At 41.1% G+C, this 26,179-nt stretch overlaps 2 protein-coding genes across 4 annotated transcripts in view; one reads left to right on the top strand and one right to left on the bottom strand.

Annotated features, from left to right (window-relative positions):
- st6gal1 (ST6 beta-galactosamide alpha-2,6-sialyltranferase 1) overlaps nt 1-9,803 on the top strand; it is a 39,727-nt gene extending 29,924 nt beyond the window's left edge. For 2 of the 3 annotated variants that reach the window (XM_085421377.1, XM_085421378.1), the window contains 3 exons: nt 78-179; nt 1,953-2,127; nt 5,222-9,803. In XM_085421377.1, coding sequence (XP_085277503.1) covers nt 78-179; nt 1,953-2,127; nt 5,222-5,487 — 543 coding nt within the window. In that variant the 3' untranslated portion in view covers nt 5,488-9,803. The remainder of the gene's footprint in view (nt 1-77; nt 180-1,952; nt 2,128-5,221) is intronic. The other variant, XR_014913598.1, reaches the window with a different exon arrangement.
- A 2,578-nt stretch (nt 9,804-12,381) lies between these two features.
- On the bottom strand, nt 12,382-18,532 carry LOC146661262 (complement C1q-like protein 4). Its single transcript, XM_085421376.1, has 4 exons — nt 18,240-18,532; nt 14,870-14,932; nt 13,469-13,600; nt 12,382-13,365 (listed from the first exon to the last, which is right to left on the bottom strand). The coding sequence occupies exons 1-4, from the start codon at nt 18,448-18,450 to the stop codon at nt 13,088-13,090; spliced, it is 684 nt and encodes a 227-aa protein (XP_085277502.1). The 5' UTR covers nt 18,451-18,532; the 3' UTR covers nt 12,382-13,087.
- Nucleotides 18,533-26,179: the final 7,647 nt, after the last annotated feature.

Genomic DNA, 26,179 nt, shown 5'->3' with positions numbered 1-26,179 from the left:
TTTTATTTATCAAAGCTTGAGAGACGCGGCTCGCTAAGCGACGTGTGTCAGTGTGCTTTTTCTCTGAATCTTTACAGGTGATGGCGTCTGATGACCACCGCTTCCTGTCCAGTTCTCTGTACAGCTCAGGTGTTCTGGTGGCCTGGGACCCCGCCCCCTTCTCTGCAGATCTCACAAAGGTGATGCGTTTGGATTTAAGCTAGAAGCTCTGTCACAACCAGCGTGCGTTTAATAACTTTTGTTAAATTGTTCAAATTAAGTGTAGAATTTTTGTCAAATAAGAGACACATTTATTCAAGTTTTCCTCCTACGGCTCCGTCGGGTGCACATATTCATGCACACGTTTGTATTAATCAGTTTGTGGTTTCTTTGGACATTTGTGGATTTTAGACTAACATGGACGAGCACAGGTAAGCATGATGGTGTGTCTGACTGCAAGAATTCTGTTTGGAAAATGTCACGTTTGTGCAAAAACAGTGGAACATACAACATAACTTTGCTGTGCACACAGTCGATACCTGCATCTGTATTTGAGTCTAATAGGCCACGCCCCTAATAAATAAAATGTAAAGCTTTATGACGGGAAGATTCGCTCCAGGGCAAAGCCAAACATTTTAACACGAGTCTGTGGGGACTGGCTCACTGCTGGGACCTCTAGTGGACACTTGAGGGACTGCAGGTTGTGGCTCTTGCGCACTGGCTTCTTTTCAGAATCAGAATCGTCTTTATTGGCCAAGTATATGTGCCGACACATACAAGGCATTTGGTTCCGGTAGATGGAGGCTCTCAAGCACAGCAATGTAAATCACACACACACACGTGTCTATATACACACATTACACAAAGCTGTGTAAACCAACTATAAATAACCAATCTAAACTTATATACATAGAATACAGAAATGAGGTGGAATGAATACTACAGAATGTACATAAGATGCAGTCTGGCAGTGGGAGCAGTGTGACAGGTCAGCTGTTTAGGAGGGAGATGGCGAGGGGAAAGAAACTGTTCCTGTGTCGGGTGGTCCTGGTCTGCAGGCTTTTCTCAGGAGCTTAAAGGTTGACATGATGAAGTGTTCCCCTCGTGGATGCACAGAGCGTGGAGCCAGTCTGACTCTGCGCTGCAGGGAAACTGAACGAGTCGTCAGTAAATCCAGTTACCAGCAGGAACAACTGCTGGTTCTCCAGCTTCAGAAGCCGTTTCTCTGATGCATAATTCATGTGTTTATCCTGAGAGGACACGTCTACCACTACACAGGATTTCTTCTGCTCTTTGTTTTTATTCCTGGACTCCACTCGAGTAACCTGGCACGATTAAAACCCAGTGGACAAAAGACGTCATTTATCTTGTGCTGCTCCTTTATGCAGCCCAGCTGGTCTGCTCTGAATGCATCTTGTCTGTTGTCCCTTTAAATGGAGACTCTTTCGTTACTGGAAGCTGCATAAAGGACAACTCTGACATTTAGGCCTCAGTCCAGCAGTGGGACTGAAAGATTTGCACATGAAGGACACTCCAAACAGCGGGGGGGCCCTGGCCCTTCTTTTCCTCTCCGAAGCCGCCGCCCCCTACATTATCTCTGCAGCCTTTATGTGGTAGAAAAGTCATGATCCCAGTGAGATTCTCAGGGTCTGAGCTTTTAAGTTTCTGGTTTATTTGAGCTGCTGTTTTCAGTATTTTTGTGATGTTTGTATTTATGCAGTTTATCAGTTCCTCTCACGTCTTTGTTCCCCTGTTTTCAGTTATGGTTGCTCACTTTCTGTTCTAAAACATCCCTCGGTCACTAACTAGTTAACGTCCTGTTTCTGCAGCCTGCACAGAGCGTCTCCCTGATAACTCAGTCAAAGGGAAGCATCAGTAAAACAAAGACTGAAGCAGCAGGATTGGTGCTGATACTGAATGTATTTTGAGGTGTCAGTTAAAACTCATACCTGTATGCCCCTCCTCCCCCGCAGTGGTTCAACAGGACTGATTACCCCATCTTCGCCCAGTACCAGAGGTACAGGAGGCTCCACCCTCTGCAGCCCTTCTACATCCTGCATCCTCGCTTTGAGTGGCAGATCTGGCAGCGAATACAGGACAACATGGCCGAGCCCATCCAGAAGAACCCGCCCTCCTCCGGCATGCTCGGTATGGTTTTCTCTCACTTCCTGTTTATGCTACAAACTGCCTTCATAACACACGTGGGGCAGAAATCTGAAACAAAACATTTACTGAATACTCGTTAAAATATAAACTCAGAGGTCACTAATGTTCAAGTCCTGTGTGCGTTTAGATATCAGATGTTTGTGTCTGCGACCTGATTGGCTGCATTGATCGTGTGTTGTTTGTTTTCTGTAAATGTCTCCTGGTCCAATCACGATCTTCTGAAAGAACGTTTGTGTGACAGCTGCTTATTGGTCCAGGCCGATCCGCTGATCGATGAGGCATCATCCGCCTCACTCCTTTGATCTCTCTGCACCGCCCGTCTCAGCCTTCAGCTTCACCTCAGAGTCTGCGCACCAGGCGAACTCTGCAGGAGCGATAATGAGGCGCCCAGCGATGTGACATCGCCGGCATGCGCTGTGGGCGGAGAACAGCGAGCATAATAACACAGAACGAACAAAGACTGAAATCTACTTCAGGAAACTTTGCCCTCTTCATGACGCTGTCGTTAGAGTGTCATGTGACGAACCGACACACGTTTGTTTTTTCCTGGCTTCTTTTTTTGGTACTTTTAATTTATAGAAACGACTCCGCAGGCTGCAGCAAAAACATTTCCTTTGGTTTTAGGGGTGAAACGTCCCTTTAAGGTTGAACGCATATATATACAAACTCTGTGTCTTCTGTCAGTTGTCTTCCTGTTTTATTTTGAAAGTCTGTTCCTCGTGGTGTTTTGAGTGAGTTCCGCCGTACCTGCCGGGAGTCTTTTTACTCCTCGTCCTTCCCCTCAGTCTCAGTTTGGTTTCTTTGTAGCCGAGGACGACTCTTGATTTTCATATTTCTCTCCTCCAACGTCTTCCGTTCATGTCACGAGTTTCACAAATGCAGGATCTGATTTGTAACTGGAGCTCCGCCTCCTTTGGTGTCTGATATTAGAGCCTCAGTTCATTATAAACATCTCTCCTCCAGGATCATCAGACAGGAAGTAGATCTGTTACACAGAGGTGATTATACAGTGGGGCAAAAAAGTATTTAGTCAGCCACCGATTGTGCAAGTTCCCCCACCTAAAATGATGACAGAGGTCAGTAATTTGCACCAGAGGTACACTTCAACTGTGAGAGACAGAATGTGAAAAAAAATCCATGAATTCACATGGTAGGATTTGTAAAGAATTTATTCGTAAATTAGGGTGGAAAATAAGTATTTGGTCACCTCAAACATGGAAAATCTCTGGCTCTCACAGACCTGTAACGTCTTCTGTAAGAAGCTTTTCTGTCCCCCACTCGTTACCTGTATGAATGGCACCTGTTTGAACTCATCATCTGTATAAAAGACACCTGTCCACAGCCTCAAACAGTCAGACTCCAAACTCCGCCATGGCCAAGACCAAAGAGCTTTCGAAGGACACCAGGAAAAGTATTGTAGACCTGCACCAGACTGGGAAGAGTGAATCTACAATAGGCAAGCAGCTTGGTGTGAAAAAATCAACTGTGGGAGCAATCATCAGAAAATGGAAGACATACAAGACCACTGATAATCTCCCTCGATCTGGGGCTCCACGCAAGATCTCATCCCGTGGGGTCAAAATGATCATGAGAACGGTGAGCAAAGATCCCAGAACCACACGGGGGGACCTGGTGAATGACCTGCAGAGAGCTGGGACCAAAGTAACAAAGGTCACCATCAGTAACACACTACAACGGCAGGGAATCAAATCCCGCAGTGCCAGACGTGTTCCGCTGCTGAAGCCAGTGCATGTCCAGGCCCGTCTGAAGTTTGCCAGAGAGCACATGGATGATACAGCAGAGGATTGGGAGAATGTCATGTGGTCAGATGAAACCAAAGTAGAACTTTTTGGTATAAACTCAACTCGTCGTGTTTGGAGGACGAAGAATACTGAGTTGCATCCCAAGAACACCATACCTACTGTGAAGCATGGGGGTGGAAACATCATGCTATGGGGCTGTTTTTCTGCCAAGGGGACAGGACGACTGATCCGTGTTAAGGACAGAATGAATGGGGCCATGTATCGTGAGATTTTGAGCCAAAACCTCCTTCCATCAGTGAGAACTTTGAAGATGAAACGAGGCTGGGTCTTCCAACATGACAACGATCCAAAACACACCGCCCGGGCAACAAAGGAGTGGCTCCGTAAGAAGCATTTGAAAGTCCTGGAGTGGCCTAGCCAGTCTCCAGACCTCAACCCCATAGAAAATCTGTGGCGGGAGTTGAAAGTCCGTGTTGCTCGGCGACAGCCCCAAAACATCACTGCTCTCGAGAAGATCTGCATGGAGGAATGGGCCAAAATACCAGCTACTGTGTGTGCAAACCTGGTAAAGACCTATAGTAAACGTTTGACCTCTGTTATTGCCAACAAAGGTTATGTTACAAAGTATTGAGTTGTATTTTTGTTATTGACCAAATACTTATTTTCCACCCTGATTTACCAATAAATTCTTTACAAATCCTACCATGTGGATTCATGGATTTTTTTTTCACATTCTGTCTCTCACAGTTGAAGTGTACCTCTGGTGCAAATTACTGACCTCTGTCATCATTTTAGGTGGGGGAACTTGCACAATCGGTGGCTGACTAAATACTTTTTTGCCCCACTGTATGTAATGAGAAGGTTGTTTCTGCTAACAGACCTGCTCTGGTTCTGCAGCATGTGTGCGGGCCGTGGAGGACGTGAACATGTTGGCGGACCTACAGTGCGTAGGCAGCTGTGCTGTTCGTTACACAACTGAGGACAAAGCTGTGGGCTGGATGAAGAACACATGAAGGCTTCATGTTTGTAGATGTTGCTCCAAAGTGAGGATCAGTCCTAACCAGCGCTGGGCCACATGGGCAGAAATGATATCTTCATATATTTAGTCTGAAAGACGTCTTTGTTTCCAGGATTTCAAAAGAAATCATTTTCACTCAGTTGGGAATATTCTGTGTCAGGTTTCATGTCCTCCTGTGACCTTCTGTGGTTCTGGTTATTCGATTTTATTTGATTTATATAAGCACAACAGAGGAAGCACCAAACTGTCTGAAAAGCTCTGCAAAGTGTCCTCATGCCCTCTGCTTCCTGTCCAGGCACCGTCCTGATGATGTCGCTGTGCGAGGTGGTGCACGTGTACGAGTTCCTGCCGTCCCGGAGGAAGACGGAGCTCTGCCATTACTACCAGCGTTTCTACGACGCCGCCTGCACGCTGGGCGCCTACCACCCGCTGCTGTACGAGAAGAACCTGGTTAAGCGCATGAACCAGGGCTCCGACCGCGACATCTACACCAGCGGACGCGTCACGCTGCCCGGCTTCAGGAAGCTGAACTGCAGCCAGACTGCTGGAGGAGACCGCTGACTGCATCAACGCACAAATCTGAGTCCTGCATGAAGATGAGCCGACGCATGCAAACCTCATCCTCACTACCGAACCACAAAGAGCGCTCTATAAATATTTCATGCTGTTAACACACACTGGAGTCCGACCAGCTCATACATGTGCTGCTGTACACACATCCCTGTGAGGTCATTGACGTGTGATCACTGGATGCTTCTTAGTTGCCCAAATTTTGATGCTCATGTTGACCTTAGAGGATAATTCTGGTGGTTTTCAAGCAATCTCAGTGATTGCCTTTAACTCAGGGGTGGGGAACTCCAGGCCTCAGGGGCCGGCGTCCTGCGGGTTTTAGATCTCACCCTGGGCCAACACACCTGAATCACATGATTAGTTCATTGATAGGCCTCTGGAGAACTTCAAGACACGATGAGGTCATTTAACCACTTAGATCAGCTGTGTTGGATCAAGAACACATAACCTGCAGGACACCGGCCCTCGAGGCCTGGAGTTTCCCACCACTGCTATAACTGCGAGGTGGAGAGCGTACGAGTGAGTGACAGACCACCAAAAATGTCCTCTGATCAAAAAGTGCATATTAATATTTTCCAGGACAGATTCCCTGACATCCAGCCTGTTTTGAGGGGTCCAAAATCATTTCTTCCTGAAGTTAAAAAGCAGATAAAATCCAAAATTTAGCAAACTGGGTCATAAATATCAGTCGTGCGCAGGTCCAGCGACACCGTCTCTGCTTGTGTGTTTGTGTTCTGGTTTCTTGTTCAGGCAGCAGGAGGCCGCTGTGCCTCTGTGTGATTACATACATGATGCTTACACACCTCACTGAACCCGTTTATTGAAGAAGATACTGCCTGCAGATGAGTTTACTTCTAACTTAACCCAAAAGGTCACTTCGTAGGTTTTTTACACACTTTGTGAGTCCTGCCATTTCCAGTAATCTTTTTGTAATCCTCACGTAGTGTAAATATTATGAGAGTATTATAGGAGGAGGGTCTTTACTGTGATATCAGCATTTGATTTTTCTCCAACGTAAAAGCCCCACTCGGTTTATATGGACATGCTAACTGATATTTTATTTGCAGTATTTGTTTCTTCAGTCCGTGACACACTGAGCTCGTGGCAAAAACATGACACAAAATCCAAACTTATACAGGGTGTGCCGTTTCTATGGATACACCGTAATAACATGGGAATGGTTGGTGATATTAAAGTCCTGTTTGTGGCACATTAGTATATGTGAGGGGGCAAACTCCTCCAGATGGACGGTGGCCATTTAGAAGTCGGCCATCTTGGATACAACGTTTGTTTTTTCAATAGGAAGAGGGCCATGTGACACATCACACTTATTGGTAATGTCACAAGAACAACAATGGTGTGCTTGGTTTCAACGTAACTTTATTCTTTCATGAGTTATTTACAAGTTTCTGACCACTTATAAAATGTGTTCAATGTGCTGCCCATTGTGTTGGATTGTCAGTGCAACCCTCTTCTCCCACTCTTCACACACTGATAGCAACACCAAAAGTTGTATCCAAGATGGCCGACTTCTAAATGGCCACCATGGTCACCGCCCATCTTGAGGAGTTTGCCCCCTCACATATACTAATGTGCCACAAACAGGACTTTAGTATCACCAACCATTCCCATGTTATTACGGTGTATCCATATCCCTGTAGTTTAACAGTGTCTGTAACGTGTTGGGGAAAAAATGCACTGTGAACAAAATGAAGTGGACATGTAGCCACGATGAGCTGGTCCTGATGCTTCTAAACAAGAAAGGGAAACTTCTCAGAAGAAGACAACAGCAGGGGGGATGTGCTGGCCTGATCCAGGACTTTATCACGACCGTGGATATTTCAGGATGTTTGAGCTCTTGTTGGCAGAGTGTGGACCTCATCTCAGGGTGCAGAGAAATCATTTAACAGAGCTGATGGTCCCAGAGCAGCATGTAGCTGTGCGTCTGATGTACAACAGTTTTATTTTACTATTTGTGTATTCAGTAACAGTGCACGCTTTGAGCTACAAACGCTTGATGCAGAAGCAGAGTTCTGATTGGTCTGATCAGCTGATTTGAATCGTAAAAATTGAGCATGGCTCGAAAAAAATTAATCCACTGAAATCATTGGCTCTGTGTTTTCGAAGAGCAGGTGAGTCTGGCAGTTTCCACCAAAACAGTTAGTTAGTGTGGCTGAGCCTAAACGTACACCGCTGCTTACACTGGTGTAAAACTGTGTTTCACATAAAGTACACGTATTGTTGCTGTTTGCAGACAAACACCCTCCAATTAAACAACCAGCAAACTAGCAACAAACTGAAAAACTGACATTTATGTCTTCCATAAAAAACGGTTCTTGCTAATGGTACTACCGCAAATCAGAATTGATTCAGAATTATGTGAGGCTTTAGGTTTTTTAGCTAATCTTGAAAATATAAAGTGCAGGTATAGCTAAGGTAGAAGATTACAAATATTACTTTCATATAGTTTACACACAAGCAGTTTCTACCTTATTAACAAGCAGCTAACACTACTAGCATAAAAGACAAGGGGTTGGTAGCGCTGTGTCTTTCTAGAATTATCAAAAATGTTAATTAGTTTATATATAAGGTGAGCATTCTCACTTCAGGACATTTAAGGGCTTTTCATTTAATTTGCAGTTCAATATAACATTTTAAGAAGTCACTAAATGTCCAAAACGTCTTCGAGTCTTTAAGCTAATTTAAGCAATTTTAATGCAATATTGAGTATTTTATTTAACAAATTGCATTATAAGAGTTTTATGATCCATATAATGCTCCTTGTGTCATTTGCACTAATTATTGCCTGCTGGTTTGTATTTATGCTGGATTTTGTGCAGAAAATGTTTGGCTTAAATGATTTTAACTTAAGTATGTAAACCGAGTTTTTCTCACTAGCTTTAAGGCTACTGGAGAGTCTGCTGAGTGGTCATTTAGCTTAGTTATCTTACCTATGAACTGATGGCAATTTCTTCTTTACTTTTCTTTACTGTAACATCTGTATGAATGCTCCATTCTCAGTGTTATCACAGTAAAGATCAGCCTCGGGAGGATTTTTGACTTAATCTCTTAATACAGATGAATGTTTAAAACCAGTTTTCCCTAAACTAGTGTTGTAACAACGAGAAAATATCAACAAAATAAATCTCTGAAAAAATAGAGAAAATATCCGCATGGCACTAACGCAGCTCCTTATTTTCAATGCTAACTACAGTTCACTGTACAACGTGTTATTCGCTAGCTTCATATTTTCGTTCTTTGATTCTCGCTACAGTAGCTATGCATGGTTCACAATCTTTATGCAGACCCCCTCCCCCCAACAGCCTACTCTTGTCTGATTGGTCAGGTGGGGTGCAGGTATTCAAACAAATAAATATATATCACATAAAATACAGAAAAGCTAATAGATCCCCTTGAAATATACGACTAGCTGGGCTAGTTAGCATTTATCAGGATGAGGTTAACCGATGGTGATTTTTCCTCTGTTATAATCAGATGTAGCTCAAATTTTATGTAGTATTTCATATACTACGATGTTATATTGTATATGTGAATACATGAAACATGCAAAAGTGGGGAAATCAGCTGTAGCAAACTTGATCGCACCAGCTAGCTTTAATTAGCCACGATGCAGACACATTTTTAGATGCTGTTATTTTATTTTTTCACATAAAACACACTTCTCTGCTGTAACAAGTACAAGTTTAGTAACGTGTAATAAGTGCTTTTTAACTATGATACATGCTAACACAGCTAATTTAATCCTGAAGCAGAACGACTCGGAGCTCGAGCAAAGTCGTCAAGAACAAAAATGACTCTGCTGTTGTGTTCTGGTCACTTCCGTTTCATGCTTACCAAGACTTCATTGTTTAGTCATGAGTCACACACTTGAATAATTGATGTCATTGCATTTCAGAGCAAAGCTATGAGAACATTTCCTCCCTATGCAGTCTTGTCTCTGTGTACATTCATGTGAAGCCTTTTGATATTCTGTTATTTCAGCTTACAGATGCACTTTTTCCTCTGCTTTGCCTTCATCCTCTTCTGTTTCTGGGAGGATTGGTTAAATGTTGTGTACTTAGATTTAATTTCTTTATTTTTTTCTTTGCCGTCTTGTAACTTAATATCAGACTAAAAATGTGCAGAGTTCTAGAAGCATGCAGCTGATCTGTCTTTGAGATGATTTGATTTGTTTGATCCTTTTCTGTGATATTTTCTAATGCTCAGCTCTACCTTCTGTTCCTGTTTGAAATATTTTTTTTTAATTAATTGTAAAAAAATAAATATGATAAACTGTAAATTCCAAATGTATTTATTAATTGTTCCTAAAAGATGCACAAGTCTAATTGTTGGCTGACATTTTGTAGACTTGTGAGTGAAATCTGGCTTTGACTCCGGTTCCACAGGGATTTGTACTCGAGCTGCTTTCCACAGTCCAAAGAAGTGAAGGTGAGTGTGAATGGTCTCTCTGTTAGCTCTGCATGTTCAGGTTTACCCCACCTTGAGAGCACATTCTCACTGGTAGAGTTCAGTACGTAATCTACGTTCAGTATAATAATTAATAAGTGCAGTTATTTTCATATCAAAGAAAAAAGTGAACATGTAGATGTTGGGTGCCAGCTCACAAAAGTATATCAAATTTAACCTCGGGTCAGTGGCCCCAGGGCAGCTGTGGCTACAATGTAGCTGCCATCACCAGTGTGTGTGAATGTGTGAATGACTGAATGTAGTGTAAAGTGCTTTGGGGTCCATAGGGACTAAGTAAAGCGCTATACAAATGCAGGCCATTCACCATTTTAACACTTACAGCGGCCTTTTTTTATGTTTGTTTTGCTTTGGTTAATTATAATGTTATAACAACACCGATGTGCTTCAAGTCTTTCAATGTAATACCCCCTCTAGCCACAGTGTGTCGCTGTCTGGTGGCAAATGTGGTTTGTTTATGAAGTGCAATGAATCCAAATGATCAAACAGTGACAGTGTTGCATATGGTCTGGTGTTGTGGTTAATCTCAGTATTGCAGTAGTATGTCATTTTAATGCCTTAGAAATTCAGTAAGAATTTACTTTTCTAATATAAGCCTCTTTCATAAAAGATAATTGTTTTACTGACAAATGAACAGGAGCAGCATGTCAGACAGGAGTTGGGCTTTTTTTAAAAGTTCAATTGGGTTTTAATGAAAAGAACCAGTTATGAAAAAGCAGAAAATATATGACTCTGTTTTTCTAACACTTTCCCAGCTTAGAGTGGATACCTGAAACTATCACATAGGATTCAGGTACACACAGGGTGACACAGACACACCAATTAAATTTAACATGCATGGAAGAAGCCGGAGCAAAACACATTTTGAACTAGGGCTCTTGTATGGGCAGAACTTTGTGCCATCCGAAACTGAATTTGAATAAGTTAAATTTGAATTTGAATTGCTCAGATTGAATCTGAATTGTAACTTGAATAAATGCTTTTTAAAACTGAATTTGAATTAGCCTAATTTGAAATTCAATGTATCGGTTTGTAAATGTTCGTCACTAAATTGAAATTGAATTTTATATTTTGAAAATGAATTCATTTGCTTTGAAACTGTATTTTATCCTTTAAAAATGTAGCTCTCAAATAATTTGTTTCACTTTTCACCATTCAGTTTCAGTCTACTCTGCGCGCCTTAGCATATGCTACCCCGGTGGAGTCAACCAAATGGATGAATCAAGCGGCGATTTACATTTCTCAAGATGTCTTAGGCATTTACCGAATATACAGTGGGATGCAAAAGTTTGGGCAACCTTGTTAATAGTCATAATTTTCCTGTATAAATCGTTGGTTGTGACAATAAAAAATGTCAGTTAAATATATCATGTAGGAGACACACAGTGATGTTTGAGGAGTGAAATGAAGTTTATTGGATTCACAGAAAGTGAAATAATTGTTTAAACAAAATCAGGCAGGTGCATAAATTTGGGCTCCACAAAAAAAGAAATGAAATCAATATTTAGCAGATCCAACTTTTGCAGAAATTCCAGCCTCTAAACGTTTTGTAAAGAGGAATGGTATTTTGGACCATTCCTCTTTACAAAACATCTCTAGGTCATTCAGGTTTGATGGCTTCCGAGCATGGACAGCTCTCTCACACCACAGATCTTCAGTAATATTCAGGTCTGGACTGAGATGAACGTTGCAGAACGTTGTACTTGTTCCTCTGCATGAAAGCCTTAGTGGATTTTGAGCAGTGTTTCGGGTTGTTGTCTTGTTGAAAGATCCAGCCCTGACGCAGCTTCCGCTTTGTCACTGATTCCTGGACATTGGTCTCCAGAATCTGCAGATACTGAGTGGAATCCATGTGTCCCTCAACTTTGATAAGATTCCCAGTCCCTGCACTGGCCACACAGCCCACAGCATGATGGAACCACCACCACATTTTACTGTAGGTAGCAGGTGTGTTTCTTGGAATGCTGTGTTCTTTTTCCTCCATGCACAGTAACACACGCCGTTCACACAAGCAGTATATTTCTTTGGTTTTGATGTTAGTGTACTCTCTCTGTCCTGCTGAGAATCTGTATTTCTCATGCAGACCAGGAAATCCCAATCGATCACGTCAGCCTCTGAATGTTCTCTCCATCCAATATTTCCAAAGAAACACTAGAAGCTTCCACAAGATTTTAAGCCAAAGCTCAGAACATAATCAGCTCATGACCAGTTATGTGTTCAGCAGACATTACCGTAGTAATTTAGCCAGTTTCAGCTCGGCGTAGCTCGCTAAACCACTAATCTCACTTCATAGGTCACCCCTCAGGTGTCACTTTACCTGTGATAGTAACTCCCAGCATGTGTAGGTTTGATCTCTGCTCCATGTATGAAACACACATAAAGAAATCCACAGCGTGAGTTCAAAGATGCTTTTATTTTGAAAGTAAAGAATTGAAAGAAATGAACCCGAGTAAGTTTACAGTCAGTTATCTGTGTCTGCATTTGGATTCAGATGAAAAATAAGGAAACATTTCAGCTTCTAGAAATTCCTCCACAGCACTGACACACATTTTATATCAAACTAAATCAGCTGTTTACATTTTTATCATGATAGTCAGATTAAGTTGAACATCTGTTAAGAGTTTAAGAAAAACACCTGCATGATTATCAAAGAAGAGAAAAAGAGGAACTGTTGGATTTTGCTCAACTTAACAGGAAAGACTCCAGTTAAAAGCAAACATGTGGGCCAGCAGTCACCAAAATAACAGACTGACCAACACAGGACAGTGGAGCCAATAAAAAACGATGCAGTTTACCAACTTATAGAAAATAGTCAGGACCTAATGGAGGAGCAGCACTTTATGAAGAGCCGACTCGAAGAAAGGACAAAGAGAAGAGAATCACTGAGCATTTAACTGGATTTATTTGAATCAAAGATAACAAGAAGAAGTAAATTATCTGAGTCAGTAGAAACAAATAAACACAAAACTAGAACCCAACCAGAAAGAGAGAGAGAGCAAGAAACTGATTCCAGCAGGTGATTTACTTCCTGTTTTACTTCTAAAAATGGCTAAGCTCCGCCCACACAGGACAGGCCAAACAGGAAGTGTTGGAGCTGTCACACCTCTCACATGGTGAAGATCAGATGACCACTGAACGTGTTATGATGACTTTGACTGTCAAATATCCTTGCACTAGCCAATAGACGTACAAACACCTGATCTCCAACCTCTAGAAGCAGTGAGACTCCATTAGAGGCGCTCACTGTACCAGATGTTGGATTTTCATATGTAATAGAAATTTGCTCCCCATTCCTCAACAAGAAAGCACCTGCAACAATGTTTCCATGACCAACTATGGTCAAGTCAAAGTGGTAGACTCCTCTCACTGGTGCAGTGAAAATACCTGTGGGACATTTGTTTTTGTTAAATGGAAAATCAGCTGTTAGAACATCTGGAACATCAGCCTGACATCAACATAGCTGAGAAGTGACATTCAGTGTTATTACCTGTGTTTTTGTTGTAGGCATTTCCAATGTTCGTGATAACATGTTTGAAGATCAGAGTAGTGTGGTCATCAAAGGGTCCAGTATCTCCTTCACCTTGATCCAGCAGAGAGGCTGAGAAAGCCACCTGTTTGACTGAGAGAGAGAGAAAATTCATTTTACACTTCCTGTTTTAGAGTTAGACCCTTCCCATAAAAGTGACCATGACAAAAACTTTAATCTCCAATGAAAGAAATGTTTGACAGCTGAAAGCGTTTCACTGTCACAGAAGAAATCAAACTCTGGATAATCCACATACTGTGTCAGCAGGTGATTAGTTTGAAGCTTTGCCCTCAGATATCATGTGGAAGAAATAAAAAATATTGTTGGTACTAAAGATTTTCAAACACAGTAGCACCACCTTGTGAACAGATTTATAGCACTGATATATGTTGATCCTCCAGAGTTTGTTGGCTTCTGTCTGAAGGTGGCGCTACAGCACAAATACAGCTTCAGATGTTCACAGAAATTGATTTGAGCAGCAGAGATGGATTACATCCTGTAAGCACGCTGTGTTACTGCGTTACTAAAACCGTGACTTTTTGCGAGAATGTCTCATGGCAGTGACGTAAGCGAGTGCGACGTTCGTGACAACAGCTGTCTGCAGATCAACAATGGATCACATATCGAGTGCGGGAGAGAGTATGAGCGTGCAGCGTTTAAAGCGTGGAAGTACTGACCTTACTTTAAGTTTGATTCCATAAAAAGTGACAAAAACATTAGTGTCCATCGTGCGTGGGAAGAAAACTTCTTTTTACAGCGAAAAAATCCCCTAAACTTCCGAGCAAGCACCTATTTGAAAGACTGAGTGTAAACACACAAAACATTTTATTTTATGTGCTGGAATGTGCAGAAAATATGTTTAAATGGTAAACAGATTTCTTCCAGTCAGAGAATGCTGCATATACTTTAATGTTTGCTTGATGCATAAAGTTAAAAGATTAAAACTAATAAAACAAGTTTTAAAAAGATCTATCGCTTTATCACCTATTCAGGTTGTAAATCGTGTTTTTAAAAAGTAACTAAGTAATTAATTACTCTTGAAAATAAGTAATCAGTAAAGTAACGGGATTACTTTTTGGGGAAGTAATCAGTAATTAGTTACTGATTACTTTTTTCAAGTAACTTGACCAACACTGTTGAGCAGCGTTGTGTCTTTAACTGTAACACATTCCAGTCACCTTGTGATGTTGAGCTGATCAGAGCAGGTTTTAGTTTCAGTGTCTAACATTACGACATTCAAACATAAATACTAATCTGGTCAATTTAATATCAGATTTAAGATATAACATTAATTCTAAAATGTAAGAATGTATCAATTATAGAAATCTTGCAACATTTCTCTTTCAGATTCCCACACAGTACCTTGTAACTGCTGCTTCAGCTGGTCGATCTCAGTCTTCTGACTCTCCACCTTTGTTGCTAGTTCTGATAAAATATAATAGAAATAAAAAGAAAAATCTTACTGACAGCACACAGTTATTCACAGGTTTTTATTTGTAAGTAAGAAAGTAACTAAGTAAGAAAGTTGTGGTGATCCTTGGGTGGAGAATGGTTGAAGAAGCAGACTTGTTTGACTGGATCTCTGAACAAACTGATTCTCATTTGAACTCTGTGCTGTTAAACTCTGTCATCTTTATCCACACTAGGGGAGTTTCTAGGTTCTACCTTGCAAGGGATCAATAACAATTTAAAATTTATAATTTACAGTTTTTTTACACACAACCTGTCAAAAGGGGAGGGGCCGGCTGCTTCCATAGAGCACATTTCATTCATAACGTTGTAAATCCAAGACCATCATGTATTCATGATTTGTGCGAAATCCCAGAAATAAACCTTAGACAAAGCGAATCTGTGAACTAAGGTGTAGGTCTGTTAGGTTTTGTTGTGGTGATCCTCGGGTTGGGGGATGGGTGTTCATACTGGAGTGCAAAATGAAAACCAGTGGAAGATGGACAAGAAAAGGTCAAAGCCGTCAGGTGCTCAGTTTAGAAAAAAGAGAAAAGAGGAGGAGGAGAAACGAGCAAAAGACACAGTGAAGCAGATGTGTCATTGGATAATGGCAGGCAGTGATGGGAATAACGGCGTTACTTTTTTCAGTAACGAGTAATCTAATTACTATTCCTATTGTTACAACGCCGTTACCGTTACTAAGAAGAAAATGCTGTCTGTTACTATTTTTCAACAAACAGACGGTTGAAGCTGTGTTCAGCTTACAGCATCTTATATCAGTTGCACGGAAGTAGCTGTAAGTAATCTGGACGCTACGGCTTTAAGCAGCTGCGCTCCCGCGGTAATCATGATCACTGTCTGGCACAACACCTGGATCTCAGGGGGCAAAACAATCACATGAGTGCTGCTGTTTGACTGAGGAAGAATAAAGTAGTCGTGGTCAATCACATGACCACTTAAAGACAAAGCAACAAGGTGACATATACCAGTTTATAAACTGTGTGGCCACGTAAAACCAGAGTCATGATAAACAAGATATACGCAGCATTTTTTCCTCAATAGTTTCATGTTTACTGTCTAAGGACAGCGCAGCGAGCACGCTCTGCTTATGAGCAAGAAATAAAAAAACAAAACATAAAACAGCCCGTTTGTGTTGGTGGAAAAATGCACCATGTCGACCAATCAAAAAATGATTTGGCAACATGACATTTGGTTGTTTAGGAAGAGAGAGCGCGAGACAGCAGAAAGAGAGAGAGCGAGTTTTGAGATGTGAGAGATTTGTGACGTTTAGCGTGTTTGCAGTGTGTAGTTAGTGTGTAGTGTTGTGGATAGTTTTGTGTTGTGTGTCAGAACAATGAGGCGACTGCTGTCTCCAGGAAGAAACAGGAGTGACACACCTGCTGCTGTCAGAGCTGCAGGTATCAGGCTGTGATGTTCTCCTTTATAGTGGACAGAAATATTTGGAGTGGCACAAATAATTTGTGGCATCTTATTGAAGAACAGCTGATTGTTCTGTAAATGGTTATTTAAAAAATCAAGGTAAAAGATAAATGATACAAATAACTTTGCTGTTTGCAAAACTTGTGCATATGATTTTAAAATTGACAATTTATATTTGCATTTAAAGTTATGAAATATGATCATTAAACATGTTTGTGGTTGTTACAGTAAAACATAACTTTTTCTACTCGGATTTTGTGTTTTTTGTCTGATTTTAGATCAATTGTGTTTATACAGTAGTCAAAATGAAAACATAACTGTAAATTCAGACGCGAGGTTGTGCTGAAAAGAACGAGACCAAACAAGGCAAATAAATCTTTTTAAAGGTGAAATGTGGAGGGAAAATCAAAAGTAGTTAAAAATGGCCAATTATACCCTGGACCCCAGAGGGTTAAACGTTTTTTTTTAAACATAATTAATTACTTTTAGAATCTTGTAACTCAGTTACTAACTCAGTTACTTTTTTGAAGAAGTAACTAGTAACTATAATTTATTACTTTTTCAAAGTAACTTGCCCAACACTGATGGCAGGTCATGTATTATGAAACACTCAGAATCAGAATACTTTATTAATGCCTAAGGAAATGATTTGGGTTACATATTCTCCAAGAAGAAATTCTAAAAATAGTAACAGTAACAGACTAAACTCCAGACAATACATAATGTTAGCATAAAAGTAGCACTAATATATACAGATCACTCAGTTATAAATATCAAGGATTAACAGACGTGATTATAAATAAATACCAAGAAAACTGACAAGGATATCACAGCGTAGAAAGAAGCACGTGTAAAACGGGAGTAACTATTGCAAGGACCCCACACACACCCGACATGTTCACTCTTCTGCCCTCGGAGGCTCAGAACTATGAAATCCAGAACATCCCGACTCAACAACTCCTCCTTCACTGCTATCCGACTCTTGAACAGCTGAAATATTTTGAACAGTAATAGTAATTTTTGCACATCAGGTCATCTCACATATCAAACCAGCATATTAAGCTCGTAGCTCTTTTGCACATAAATCTATTTAACGCATCAATTTTTTTTGGTCTCCACTTATTTATTCCTGCTATTTGTATTTTATCTGTTTGTACATATTAACCGGCATCTGTGTGTGGACAGCAGAGAAAAAATTTCATTGCGCAAAGAAATGATTTGCTTTGTACACATGACAATAAACACTTTCAATCCTTAAATCTTTGAATCAGTTAGTGAGCTTCCACCTCCAGGGGGCGCTACATCACAAACACGGACTTTAAATGATGATTAGAAAGTTTGCATCAACACAGAAACTGGTGTTTAAGTAAATGTTGAAGTATTTGGTTTGAAGAGTTTGCCATGAAGACGAGCCGTGAGCTGTTTCATTATAAACACATTCCAGTCAGTTCCTGATGCTGAGATGAAAAGAGATGTTTTTGGTTCTGCTATAAAATCTTAAGATGTTTTAAAGTTTTATATTTTACAATCAAACATGTAAAAAAAACATTTTAATATCACACATCATTCGGAGGATATATTTACAGCTCCATGATGGTTTCACTACAATCTCTTTGGACTGCAGCTTCAGCTGATCAGTCTCAGTTTTCTGTCTCTTTAAGCTTCTTTACCGGCTCTTTAAAGCATTTTGTTTCATTGCATCATTAATCTCTGAAGACTGCTCCAATATTCCTGTGATAAAAATATTGAGTCTCATAAGAAAACACATAACCATGAATGTTGGTCATTCCTGTTTCTGACCTTCTGGATATTTCTGAAGTCACATTGATGTATGAAACTGTACCTTGATTCTCTCTCTGTAGGACAGTGATCCGCTCATTCTGCACAGCCAATGAGGCGGTCAGCTCTCTCAGCACAGCGTGGATGTCCTGTGGACAGGACTGTTGGACTGCAGTCTCAGTCTGATCTGCTGAAACAGAGCAGACCAGAAGCAAAAGTGGGAGAAACATGATGATCTTCATTCTGTCGACAGAAACCTGCTGTATAACTGTCATCTGTTAATCTGAGAGTTTTATAACGAGGGGAAAAGAGGCGTGAATGAGGAGGTTTCTGCCCCACATGTCCCCTCATCCTCCACCTCACACACTGCAGAGCCGCAGGACCAGAATCAGACTTTGACTGCAGGACTGAACATGTAAACAGCAGGGATGTAGAGATGTTCTCCTTTGAACTCTCTGCAGTTAACTGTGTACACAGAGTTCATGCATATATACATGCGGAGCTGGGACTTATCAGCTAACACCAGCGTTAGCGTCCATGACCCACTCTGATGTTTAACAGCATTCTGAGTTTCCTGGTGCAAAAACCAGGCTTAAAAATATTTACTGGAAGGCTGAAAGGTTGATGCCGTAGATCTTTTAGAAGAACTCACTGACTCAAGGCCTTTTCACACAGGAAGCAGATATTTATTTTAAAACAGTCATAAAAAGATGGAACTATTTTTGAATGCTGGTTTGATCGTGTCAGCTCCACAAACAGAGCAAACGTTTGTTTGTCGAGCTTGTTGAAAGAACCAAAGTACAATTCAACAATACGAAGAACTGCAACACACTGACCTCAGCACCTCTGTGGTTACAGGAAATCAGCTGCATGACTTTCTGACACACACACACACAGAGAGGGGGGGGGGGGGGTTGTGACTCGCAGCTTCACTGTTGCAGCTATTTAAGAATATCTGGAAAGCTCAGTTACTAATGACATCTCCTGATCCTTTGGCCTTCACTATGACTCAAATGTTATTCTCTGTCACAAACACAAATCACTCAATAAAAAAAATCAGAAAAACTGAAATCTTTTTTTTTATGTTGGCTTGAACATTTTAGCTGTGAATTCATAAAGAGAGCAAACATTTGTTTGTCAAGCTCATTAATGTGATAAAAGTCGAGTTTGAAAACACTTCAAGAATAAAAGCCAGAGTACGAGCTAACTTCCTCCCCTCACCCCCAACCAGTTAGAATCAGAAATCAGAAAGGGTTTATTGCCAAATGTTGAGCAGGTTTACAACATTAGGAAATTGCTGCGGTGCTTCAGTGCAAACATACTGTCATAAATTACGTTTAAATAGACATGAAAATAAAAATAAGAATAAGAATTAAAAGTGCTAAGTAGATAGATATATACATGATATATACATGAGTGCAGGTGGTGATCAGTGCCAAACATGGAATGATGCAGTGACACAGCGTAGGGTCATGTGTTAGTGGCGGGGACAGTCATACGGTTATTGTTCATGTGTCCAACAGCAGAGGGGAAGAAACTGTTCTTATGGCGAGAGGTTCTGGTGCGAATGGACCGGAGCCTCCTGCCTGAGGGGAGCAGGTCAAACAGACTGTGTCCAGGGTGAGAAGGGTCAGCTGAGATCCGAGCTGCACGCCCCAGTGTCCTGGAGGTGTACAGGTCCTGCAGAGATGGGAGTCTGCAGCCAATCACCTTCTCAGCAGAGCGCACAACACGCTGCAGTCTCTGTTTGTCCCTGATAGTGGCTCCAGCGTACCACACGGTGATGGAGGAGGTGAGGATGGACTCGATGATTGCAGTGTAGAATTGCATCATCGTCCGTGTTGGCAGGTTGAATTTCTTCAGCTGCCTCAGGAAGTACATCCTGTGCTGGGCTTTCTTGATGACGGAGGTGATGGTGGGCTCCCACTTCAGGTCCTGGGTGATGGTGGTACCCAGGAAGCGGAATGAGTCCACAGAGGTGATGGGGGTGTCAGTCAGGATGATGGGGGGGAGTGGGGCTGTGTGCTTCCTGAAGTCCACAATAATCTCCACTGTCTTCTGGGCATTCAGCACCAGGTTGTTGTGGCTGCACCAGGACACCAGACGTTCAACCTCCCTCCTGTAGGCAGACTCGTCCCCGTCCGCGATGAGTCCAATAACGGTGGTGTCACCTGCAAACTTGATTAGCTTGACAGACTGGTGGGTGGAGGTGCAGCAGTTGGTGTACAGGGAGAAGAGCAGAGGAGAAAGAACACAGCCCTGAGGGGAGCCGGTGCTGATGGTCCGGGAGTCCGAGACATTCAGATACTGCAGATAGATGCTCCTCACCAGTGTTGGGTAAGTTACTTTAAAAAAGTAATTAATTACTAATTACTTGATCAATATTGTATTTTATTATTATATTATTTATTACTGTGTCAGAAAAGTAACTTAATTACTAAATAAGTAATTTAACTAAATACTTAAAATCCCAATAAAACCTTGAGTGGGCAAACAATAGAAATTAAACTCTTTAAATAATAAATCTTTTTTTTTAAAGACGGAGACTCCACAGCAGCGGTAGCATCTCTTCCACAGTGTCGCCTGCAGTTATTTTTAAGCTCACCTTTTTAAGCACCTTCTGTGCTGCTGAAGTAAAATCAGGTTTTGCTGCTCAGCAGGAGTTGCTGCGGTGTTATCCATGGATGATGAACAAGGATCACTCAGAAGTGTTCGTCTGTGCTCTGTGTCAGGCGCTTCGGCAGATTACTCCTGCTATTAACAGCAGCCGATAGTTTTTACATATTACTGTAATGTTCTTGTCTGCTTGTTTCAGAAAAGTGAAGAGACGGGAATATTTCCATTTCATAAAACTCGCTTCAGCGAGTCCGGCAGCTTCTGCTTTAGAATACGACTGTGCAGCAAACTGGCGCGAAATGACGAGCAGCTGCACTACAGCGATGTTAAAGCAGCAGAGTTTACCTCTACGTTTAGAAGACAAATGATTGAAATTTAATAATGATATGCACATTGTAAGTCACTGTAATTAAAATACCTAAAAATGAACAGTAATCAGTTACTTTACTTTTTCAGTGGAAAAGTAATTTAATTACAGTAACGCGTTACACCCAACACTGCTCCTCACAGAGGTCTCTTATTATTAGAAGGAGTTTTTCCTTTGTCATATGACCTGGGATAGAAAGAGATTAATGACATTATCTGTTACAATGAATGTTCATGTGAAAATGTGCAAAAACAAATCTAACTGAAGTAGAATTATATAAAACTGAATGAAACATGAAGTTAATTATTTCCATATGTGATGTGAAAGTGATTTTTTTATGTTAGAATAACAAAGATAACGTGATAAAGATTTTAAAGTTTAAACTTTGTATTAAATCGAGTAAAGCAGACAGAGAAAGATAAGCGTGGGTGGACATCAGATGATGTGATGTCCAGTAGGATGGGGGAGGAAAGGGTGAGCAGGTATAAAAGTGAGGTGAAGAGGAGATGGAAAGAGTCCAGCCTGTGAACTGGTTTTGTCATTTTGGCTTTTCGCCTGTTGCCGTGTTAGATGGTTCATTCAGAAGGATTTTGACTGACATCATACGTCCACTGGATGCTGCTGTCTTGTTGGGTGATGATCATCAACACAGGACTCGGGGATAACAGCATCTTTACACCTGGCTGTGCTCATCCTTCCTCCAACCTCTCCTCACCAAAGATAAGAGCAAACTCAGCTCACAGTAGGTTAGTTAGAAAGTAGAGTTCAGGTGATTTGATTATTGTTCTTTGATTTTTACTATTTAATTTTGCTTTGCTCTGCTAAATTGCTTTAAACAAATTTCCTGCAATTCCTGCAAAGTCTTTATTTATTCATCTTTATTAGTGCAAATAGCTCTCACAGCTTACCCTATCCGCAGTAATAAAATAATGTTTAATTGGAGCCTGCTGTCCAGGCTACTAAAACCATCCCAGAAATAACAAATGCCACAGTCAACAGGAAAGCTACTGTTAACATGTTGGACTGATAGGATTCGACCTGCAGGGTTACTCAGGTTTCTTCTTATCGGGGTTTGCAGGGAAGACACCTGGATGATTTCAAAGCACTGGACTGGGCGAGTCCAGAAATCTACATTATCTACTGCGTAAAACTCATAGAACAAAGTCAACTTCCTGTACAGGAGTTTCTGTCGCCCTTGATAGAGCTCAACGCCTTCCCACAGAGACCAAGTGTTTGCTTATTGGGTGGTTATATGTAGGACTGGGCGATATATCGAGTTTTTAAATATATCGATATATTTTTATATGAGATATGACAATATTGTTTATATCGATATAGTCTATGTTACATCATAATTTTACTTGTGGAGACGCTAGTTTGCCTCTCTCTTGTCCACTTTTGTCTTTTGTCAAAAAATGTTTTAGTACGACTTTGGTCAGCTACGAAGCCGCACCGCTTGATGGATTCTTGGAGCATTACGGCTACCGCAGTCTGGAGCCTCGCGGAGTGATACGTACTGTGCTTCAACATAATATTACCGTATTGTGTGTGTATAAGGACCATAAATGGCACCTGTAAGAGTCGTGGTTACGAAGAGGATTTCAAACTCCAGGCTGTCAGTCACACAGTAGAAGTTGGGAACAGAGCAGCTGTGAAACCTTTGTTATTATGCTCAGCGTCTGTTAGTTTACAGTTTGACTGCACAGTTGTGAGCTCTTTGTTATGCACAAAAACAACATTGTTTTCTTTTATTTACGGATCATTATGGTTTAATAAATGCTGATAATTTATTTTTGAGTAATTTTTCATGTACATCTACGCTGTATGTGAATAAAAGTGCCTGTGTGACATCTGGGACACAGTGTGACTAAACTCTCTGTTTGTTCTTACTTTATGGCTTTAGAAAAATATCGAGATATATATCGTATATCGCCATCCAGCTAAAGAATATCGAGATATGAATTTTGGGTCATATCAACCAGTCCTAGTTATATGTTTGTTAAGGGTTTCTCTGTATTGTTGTAGGATCTTTACCTTACAGTATAAAGCACATTGAGACCCCTTAATTAAGCACAAGTTTGTTTGAAGTCTTGAACAAATGAAACAGGAATCCAGAAAAGGGGACAGAAGGTGACACCGAGGAGGGCGGGACCGACAGGAAGTAAAGACAAGACTCATTAATAAACAAAGTAAAGCAGGAAGTAACCAACAAACAACGAAGTAAAACCTGAGGAAATGAAAACATGTAACTAAGAAGATAATGAGGGAAGAGATAAGGGAGGGGAAATAAACTGAAAACATAATGTGGAGGAAATAAAACCAACAGAATGCCAAGACTATCATATTTCAGAGTTTATGAAACAACGTAATTCGCCATTAAAAGCGATTCATATAAATGAGTCATGATCTTTGTATTGCAGACATTCTGCTTTGTTGTGTTGAGAGTTGTGTCAGTCACAATTTTAAGTGAGTTTAAATGAAACCTGACAGATTAAATCTGGTGTCTTTCATAAACATGCACACAAACAATATCACAGACATTAATAACTATGTCAAAGAAACCAGCAAAGCTCTCCTCTGCAGCGCTCTGTGCTTCATACTCTATACTGTAGCATAGCAACTTTGCATTTAGGTCTTCTAACTAAAATAAGAAAATGGGAACATAAATAGTGCATCATTGCCAGACCTGCAGACACTCAGCCATGACACCAGTCAGTGAGAAGTGCCAGCTTGATGCCGGATTTCTATGAGCCTGGGCTACATAAACCAAACCATAATCGGGCATGTCATCACATAAACAGTGCCATCTACGCCAGGCCTGGCCCATATCTGGATGACATACCACCTACCATGGCAGAAGGCAGCCAGCAGTTCTGGCTTGACACCAGATCCAGGCCAGACCTTTCTTCTATGTGGGACAGGGATGGAAACTAACATCGCAGCAGAGGACTGGATACCAGCTTGTGCTGTACCTTAGATGGTGAATACAGATACTAATAACCCAGAATATTGACACAGTTCTACATTCTTGCCAAGAGTGTTTACAAACAAACACAAGCATTTGAAATTCACCATCTCATCTACAGCAGTGATCTACTGTTTACTATGTGAGAGAGAAACAGTCCATTGCATCTTCAAATACATGATAACAAGCTTTTATTGTGTTGAACCATTTCTTAGATCTTAAAGTGAAGCTGATTACACTCAGACACTGAAGCAAACCTCTCACTGTATAAAAGCTGGATGACTGCAGAACAACAGTTTGTAACATGTGAAAAATGCTCTGACTGTTTTCATCTGTACCTCGACCCAGATTTTTTTAAACATCGCCCTAAGCTTGCAATGCTTCATATCAAAGTTTCATTAATATTTCATTTCCATTAAGATAAAACAAATCCAGTTTTTAGGGGAAAGTCCTTGTGACTGATCCTTCTTTAACAGGTCCAGACTCATAGCAGGTCTATTTAATGGACCATTTTAACAACACAGTTATCAGACTGTCACTGCTTCCTGTGAACACTTTGACTTTTTGCGCAAGGCTAATTGTGCCATTTAGGTCCAAAGTTTAAAGTCATTTTTGTGAGTACAGAAAACACGTGCACGATATTTGTTTGTGAAGGAGTGACGGGAACTGATGACACTGTATTTCCTCATACTTCTGGAGCTTTGACAAACTGACTGATGTTTGTTGTTGTAGATCTGCAGCATCCTGATACAGGAAGTCTGGTTCGGCTCTCTGATAAAAAGAAAAGTCTTCATCTCTGGTCCTCTGAGTCTTACAGTAGATAACACAGAGGTCACAGGGAGTTTATGTGGATGCTTTAATGTCCAAGTGTCTTTCCTGCTCGCCCTGATGTGAAAAAGCCCGAGTAGCCCTGCAGGTCCAATCTGATCAGTCACACCTGTTGTGGCTAAATTTAGGAACGCTGTCCATTTCATTAAAAGTAATGAGCGGGTAATGAGGGCAAAACTTTGCCAGTCGAACACAAGGTGGCACTAAGTATGTGTCAAGTTTTTATAAACTTTGGAATAAGTGTCTGTATATTTTGTGAGTTTTGTCTTTGTTGTTTATTTTTAATGATATAATGACTCATTTTGTCTGAAATCAAATCAAATATGATATAACCACACCTGGACTGGCCACCGGGCCATTTTTCGTTTTTATGATTGTTTCTTTTTGTTTTTCTTTTTTGTTTCTTTGTAACGGTATAAACAATGAAAGGTGGTGGAGTGATCGATTCTGGGCTGGACCAATTGCAGCAGAGGAGGTTGAACTTCAGTATAAAGTTTGGTATTGAGGTGAAAAGGAAAGCGATTTGACCCCTACTTCATCTATTCATCCATCCATCCATTCGCTTCCGCTTCTCCTTTTCAGGGTCGCTGGAGCCTATCCCAGCTGTCATAGGGCGAGAGGCGGGGTACAGCCTGGACAGGTCGCCAGTCTGTCGCAGGGCCAACACACAGAGACAGACAACCATTCACACTCACATTCACACCTAGTGGCAATTTGTATTATCCAATTAACCTATCCCCACAAGCTGCATGTCTTTGGACGGTGGGAGGAAGCCGGAGTACCCGGAGAGAACCCACGCAAACACGGGGAGAACATGCAAACTCCACACAGAAAGACCCCGGCCTGATGGTGGAATTGAACTCAGGACCTTCTTGCTGTGCGGCAACAGTGCTAACCACCGTGCCACCGTGCTGCCCTACTTCATCTAGATTGAGAAAAAGACTCATTCTCTCCCCTCCCTCTCCTGTTGCTAGTTCAATCATGAAACTGATCAATGATCAGCTGATCGTCTCTCTTGTTTTTTTATCGTCCACTTTGCGCCAGAAAGAGGAAACCAGTGTATGTCGCGCTAAACAACAGCAGCACGTTTAAACTTGATCAGCTGTTGTTAGAATTTATTTAATATTACTTTCTAGTATCAGCTGATGTTTGCTGGAGCCACAGCTGTAAAAGCTGCTGGTCATGATATCAGTTTGGATATGTGGTGATTTGTTTGTTTGTTTTTATG

The sequence above is a fragment of the Rhamphochromis longiceps genome, linkage group LG10 (assembly GCF_057381845.1).
Source record: "Rhamphochromis longiceps isolate RC_006_pf linkage group LG10, R_longiceps_female_GT1.1, whole genome shotgun sequence".
Taxonomy (NCBI): Eukaryota; Metazoa; Chordata; class Actinopteri; order Cichliformes; family Cichlidae; genus Rhamphochromis; species Rhamphochromis longiceps.
This window is presented reverse-complemented; position numbering and strand designations above follow the sequence as displayed.

Excerpts from the sequence above, each read along its gene's own strand:
- LOC146661262 (XM_085421376.1), bottom strand. The coding sequence starts at position 18,450 with ATGACAGTTATACAGCAGGTTTCTGTCGACAGAATGAAGATCATCATG. Across the intron at positions 13,601-14,869 it reads GCTGAAGCAGCAGTTACAAG|TCAAACAGGTGGCTTTCTCA; the intron begins GTACTGTGTGGG and ends TCTCTCTCTCAG. Across the intron at positions 13,366-13,468 it reads TGCCTACAACAAAAACACAG|GTATTTTCACTGCACCAGTG; the intron begins GTAATAACACTG and ends AATGTCCCACAG.